The 6,469-nt window shown below is 35.2% G+C and overlaps 1 protein-coding gene across 1 annotated transcript in view; it reads right to left on the reverse strand.

Moving 5' to 3' along the window:
* LOC140983238 (structural maintenance of chromosomes protein 6B-like) overlaps positions 1 to 6,143 on the reverse strand; it is a 12,172-nt gene extending 6,029 nt beyond the window's left edge. The window contains exons 1-2 of the mRNA XM_073450196.1: positions 5,971 to 6,143; positions 3,289 to 3,493 (exon numbers count right to left, since the gene is read on the reverse strand). Coding sequence (XP_073306297.1) covers positions 3,289 to 3,493; positions 5,971 to 5,972 — 207 coding nt within the window. The 5' untranslated portion in view covers positions 5,973 to 6,143. The remainder of the gene's footprint in view (positions 1 to 3,288; positions 3,494 to 5,970) is intronic.
* Between the last annotated feature and the right edge of the window lie 326 nt (positions 6,144 to 6,469).

Raw genomic sequence — 6,469 nt, forward strand, 5'->3', positions numbered from 1 at the left:
ACAGAAACGTATGAATGATCATCTGAACTCTTTCACACACACCTCACACAATAAAATATATATATGTATTATTTTATTGGTATTGTATATTAGTATATATATGTATGGATACATATTTTGAAAAAAAAAGGATAAATTTCATTCACGTAATTAATTTTCCATATCCGCTAAAAAAAAGAAGTGGCTAGGTTCTCTTTTAGCAAAGAGAAAGGTTTTTTTAATTTTGGTTTCAAAATTCAACGATCTTTGCAGCATTTCAACCCACGACGTTAATCTTGATCCATCTCACCCAAAAGTTTAAGACAAATTTGATTCATTTTCTTTTAAACATCAATAGAATCATATCAATATCATTCGAGTTGAGTTGACGAGAATATGAATATATATAAATGAGTGAGCTGTTTTTAAGTTTCGGGCAGCGTACTACAATTCTAGGCAGTGCGTTGCGCGCTACAGTTCTGGGCAGTCCGCTACAGTGCTCGGGCAGCTGCTACAGTGCCTGTCAGCGTGGTACAGGGTCCGAGCAGCTTGTTTGCATGTAGTTTAAATTCTTGGGTAGACCGAATTTTAAGATTATAATGAGATTTTTACATAGATTACTTTATATTATGTACGAGTGAAAATTATTTTAACTCTGACGTCAAATTATATTTTAAAGGAGATTGGTACATTAATTTCATGCTTACGTCCAATGTTTAAATTTTAAGTTGAACATAAGATTTCTTAATTTGTATTTATGTAAGAAATTTAAATTTATTTTTAATTATATCGAAAATGGTATTTTTAAAAGAAAATTTACCTTGCATGAAAATTATTTTGGTGATTTGATGGTTCTATTGCTTGTGGCCAAAAATGACTGTTACACGGGTTTTGGGTGTCGGCCTTCGGCTCGGGATGCCATTACCAATTTACACGGGTTTAGGGTGTCAGTTTGATGATCGGGGATGCCTTTACCAACATGGATCCATGAAAAATGTTTGGCCAAACGACATGAAAGGAAAGTGAAGGAATGAAAGGGGCCACAGTCGGTATTATTTTCTAGTTGCCTTACATATATATAGACTATTGAATGTTTTTTTATGAGATGTGCATGTTATTTTAAAGGGAAATAAAGGAAAGGTATTGATGACATGACAGAAGTTTTACATGTATATTTATGATGATATTAAATTTAAATATGACACAAAGAACAAAATGAATGCTAATTATTTTTAATTATATGTATTATTTGTTATGTGAAAAAGATGAACTTATTGAGTTTTAGACTCACTAGGTTCTATTGGTGCAGGTAACAATGACTGATGAGGTGATGATTCTCGAGGGATCTGCAACCAGTACTGGCGAGCACTTGCCCGAGCCTGTCTAATTTTCCGCAAAATTATTTTAGTAGATTATGATGAAACGGAATTTAAAGTCAGGTTGAGGATTATTTTTTATAAAGTGAAAAGTTTTATATCTGCGATTTTTTTTTAATGCACGGGATTTTCAAGTTGCATTATGAAGTACTCTTTTTTATGTGAAGTTATATGTTTATTTATTTAGAGTTCTAATTTCTAATATCTTAAAGAAAAGAAAGGAAGTAGCGCTTGATTTAAAAATAACGGGGCGTTGCATCTTATCTCCCTTCATGTTTGCTATTTGCTCGGAAGGATTGACAAGGAAACTCAACTCTCTAGGAAGAGAGCAGAATTACAAACATCATCCCAAATGTTCATTTTTAAAAATCACACATTTGGCCAATGCTGATGATCTGCTATTTTTTTCTAGGGAAGATGTGGATAGTGTTCGGAAAATTATGATGTGTCTCAATGAGTTTGGACGAACAGCAAGGCTGAGAGCCAACTTACTCAAATCAAAAATTTATTTAGTAGATGTGGATGCTTGGGTTAGAGAATAGATATTGCATATTACGGGCTTTTAGGTAGCGGTCTTCCCTTTCAGATATCTAAGAATTCCTTTAGCCATGGAAAAGCTTTGTGTCGCCAGTTATAGTATTCTGGTAGACAGAATATCAGAGCATATTAGAGCAACAAGAGCTCATAAGGGATGTCATTCAAAGGATAGAATGCATCTATCTTCAGATTCTCCATATTCTTTTTGGTATCATTGACAAAATTTCCTCGTTGTGTAGGAAATTCTTGTGGACAAGTAACCATCCACCGTTTGGCTGGTCTATATTTGTGTATCAAAAGACAATGGTGGAATGGGATTACTGGATTTGAGGTTGTGGAACAATGCTCTACTTGCCACGACATTGTGGAATATTCACAAAAAGAAAGATATCTTATGGATCAAATGGATAAATCAAGTTTTTCTTCGATGGAGAAGTATATAGGACAGAAAGGTACGTAAGAATGACTCTTGTCTTGTTAGGAAAATCTTTCATGGCTCAGTGGATGACTCAATAGCGTTGTTTAGTGGTTGGTCTAATGGAAGGAATGATATGTACAAAGCCTACAGTTTCTATGCCCCAAGTTATGGAAACTGGCCTTGGAAGTCACTGTTGTGGAAGAGAGGCAAAAACAAGTTCTGTGTATGGTTGTTCGCTCATAGGAAGTTTTTGACCAGACATAGACAGTCTTATGAGGTGGAGAAGAAATGTATTCTTTGGATTTTAACAAATGTTTTGATCATCCGCTGCCACTTCTCCAATTTTCTTTGGACCAAAATTCTTGTTCATCATTGAATGAGGTTTTGAGTAATCTAATTTTGTCAGATGTCAGATGATTAGTTTGCTCTTGTAGATCTCCGTGGCATGCCCAGTGTATTTGTACCCTTTTTTTTTCTTTACTATAATGATGTAACCGTTTCACGTCAAAAAAAAAAGAGGAGACACGTCTTTCTTTATGGCCCATTCGATTGGCATTACATTCCTTCTGGTGACATTCCTTCCGGGACTTGAATATCGCTGAAACTATGACTTGTCGTGGAACATTTCTACCTAAAAGTCATTGACCACTAAATTACGAGTCTCATGACAATGTACTCGATGAAGCCTAAGCAACAGTCTTAAAGCAAAACTACACTGTTTTGCTCCCAAAGAGTACTCCGACGGTCAAGAATGATATTCACATAAAATCCTGTGATATATGGAGCCTTTAGCTGCTTTAATTTCATAAGTGTTGGCTCTGTTAGAAGACTAGGCTTGTAAAATATTATTTGCAGCTAGAGTGTTTCGATATCAAGTCTCAAGGGAAACTAGTTCCACAGGTTTTTCCATGTAAAGTTGTTACAAGAAGTAGTTGGTAGAAAGCATGCTGATGAAAGAATTTTCGAAAGGAGGCATACCTTCAGACTGCTTAATTTGTCCTGAAGATTCCTCAGCTCTGTCTCCTTACTTCGTTTTATTCCCCGGCCTTGTAGGATGTGCTCTTTTGCTTCTAATGCATCTTTTTCGAGATTTTTGATCTGATTGTCAAAGGAACCACAAAGGCGACCGGCTCTTATGTTTTTGTTTGGGGGAAGAATAGTCTGGGCTGAACCACGAGAGAACCTGCAATGGAATCTGTGAGATTTATGAAGAGAATGTGGAGGCGAGAATCTGTTATTTCACTTTAAATAAAATCTTAATACAGTGCTATACTTATAGAATGCAGAAAACCTAACGCTAACAACCTAATCTATCCAAATATTTAAATTACAACCAAAGGATAAAAGATTTAAACACAAAACAACTTATCCGATATGATCTTATCAGATTCTTATAGAATTCTTATCGGATCTTCAACATTCCCCCTCAAGATGTGTTGTATATGTTGATCATGCCCAACTTGGATACAAAGTTTTCAAAGATTGGTCGGTATAAGGCCTTAGTTAGAATGTCTGCAACTTGTGCGTGGCTAGGACGTAACTGATTTTCAAAGTCCTTTTCTCGAGTTCTTCACTTATGAAATGACGATCGACTTCAACGTGCTTAGGTCGATCATGATGGACTGGATTCTTGGCAATACTTATCGCCACTTGGTTGTCACACTTCAGTTCTACTACTTGATGCCCCTCTACTTTCAGTTCTGCCAATAACCTTTGTATCCATATCCATTCACATGTACCATTGGCCAAGGACCGAAACTCGGCTTCTGCACTGCTTCTTGTTACCACAGGTTGTTTCTTGCTCCGCCATGTTACAAGGTTACCCCATATGAATGAGCAATACCCAGATGTGGATTGTCTGTCAGTGGAAGATCCTGCCCAATCAGCGTCACTGTATACCTGTATGTTTCTTAGGGCTGTCTTCTGGAAGCATAGTCCCTTTCCAGGGGATCTTTTGAGGTACTTCAATATACAAAAAACGGCATCCATATGTTCTTCAGTTGGATTGTTCACGAATTGGCTAACAACACTTACAACAAATCCAATGTCAGGTCTTGTGTGAGATAGGTATATCAGTTTGCCCACTAATCTCTGGTATCGTCCTTTGTCGATCATTGGATTTTCCTCATTCTTTCCAAGTTTTATATTTGGATTCATAGAAGTATCAACAGGCTTACATCCCAACATCCCAGTCTCTTTCAAAAGGTCAATGACATATTTTCTCTGAGAAATAAAAATTCCATGCTTTTATCTGGCCCTTTACATTCCCAAGAAATATTTCAACTGCCCTAGATCCTTCATCTCGAATTCTTTGAGAGTAGTTGCTTGACTTGAGTGATGTCTTATTCATGGTTCCTAGTAAATATAATGTCGTCAACATATACGATGATAACAGAAATCTTGTCTCGGTTGGAATGCTTGACAAACATATAAGTTTTTGCTTTTAATATTTTGAGATTGAAAGCTCAATTAAAATCACGATTTGTTGGCTTACGTTTGTCTTAACACAACTCTCATCTTCTTGTATGCTTACTTCTGCATACATAAGAAAATCGAAAAAGACCTTAAAGGTAATTTTTTCTTTATTTTGATTTCTCTTGCATTGCATATTATCCTGACCCGCCTTAAGCAGAAGAAGCAGAAGGAATGAATCAGGTGTCAACTGGATTTTAACAAATTTTGGGCTGAAATTCATTCTAATAATTATTACAAGTCTCTTGATACCATGGAATCCGCCTTGCAACGCCTAGTCCCCGTCTACGCTTTAGGCGCTTGAATTTTAAAACCTTGCCAATAATTATGGGTGCTTATCTTACATTTTATTTGACATGAAGTTATATTTCGTTTTACATGCATAAAGTTTAACTCACCAAAAGCTTAAAAGCATAACGAAAGTGATGGTTTTGCAAGACAAGATGATAATGGTAAGGTTCACGCCAACGATGAAACCAAATGCAATTCAGTGTGAATAATTGTTCCATGGTTTAGAAAATTTTCTTAATTTGTTTACTGTCTATTTCTATCCCTCAAAGATTATCAAAATAAACAGTTATAAATTTTGCATGATGCAACACAACACAAATTTCTTCAATACCTTTTATGCATTAGGTAACCGAAAACTTAGCAATTCTTAGAATTGTAAGAGTAGGAATAAAGTTTCTATTTTCAGGAATAAGGACCTAGTGCATTGGAAATTTTCTTATCTTATAATCACTGCCGAATCACTTAGAATTCAATTGGTTAAGGAAACTAATACTTCAAATTCAGTATGCATTTTTGTCACATGATATGCCCCCAAAACTGGCACACTTGCTTTGCTTTCACTTGTCTTTACCAGATTTCTTCTCTTTTGCCAACTTCTTGACTCTTCCAAGAGCATGATTCTATTGTTGCCTTGTCTACTAGACTGATCTCTATATTCTTTTTTCTTATGCTCACTTGTTTCTTTTGTTTTTGTAGAGAGATTTTGACATGATTTTGCACCCTTATATATTCTGTTATCTCTTAATAGTAACTAGAAGGGGTCAACGCCAAGCCCCTCACTTTCTCACTAGGGCAGTGTTCTTTTTAGAAAACTCACCAATATAATCAATAACAGGACTCACGTAATTTTAGAAAGTGTGCAACAGAAAAATAAATGATGCGCTTAGGTTATCTTACATCTTGTACCCATCAGACGTGTAAACCTCTTTGAGGTTTGATATCCTTTGATCAAAAGCAACTGTTTTACCGGTATCATAATCTTTGACAAGCACTTGTCTTTCACAATGACCCTATAAGAAAAATTGAATATCAAAAGATTGTTGACAATATGCAAAACAAGAAAAACACATATCAGAGATGATAACAGTATCGCAAAAAATAAGAGCGGGTTTAAAAGTGCAGACTACATTTTGCAATAACATAAAACCACCATTCATTCAAAACGATCATATTGTTGAACACGCATTCAATCTATGTAGCATGGATATGGGTACGGGTATCGTATCGAATACGATACGACAAATTTGGAAAATATAAGACACGATACGGCTAGGATACGACAATTATTAAAAAATATATAAATATTATATATATAAATTTAGTATTAAAAATTGTAGAGATATAAATATTTATATATTGTAGAAATATATATACATATTTATGTAAATATATACAA

Source organism: Primulina huaijiensis, chromosome 8, assembly GCF_012295235.1.
Source record: "Primulina huaijiensis isolate GDHJ02 chromosome 8, ASM1229523v2, whole genome shotgun sequence".
Classification (NCBI taxonomy): domain Eukaryota; kingdom Viridiplantae; phylum Streptophyta; class Magnoliopsida; order Lamiales; family Gesneriaceae; genus Primulina; species Primulina huaijiensis.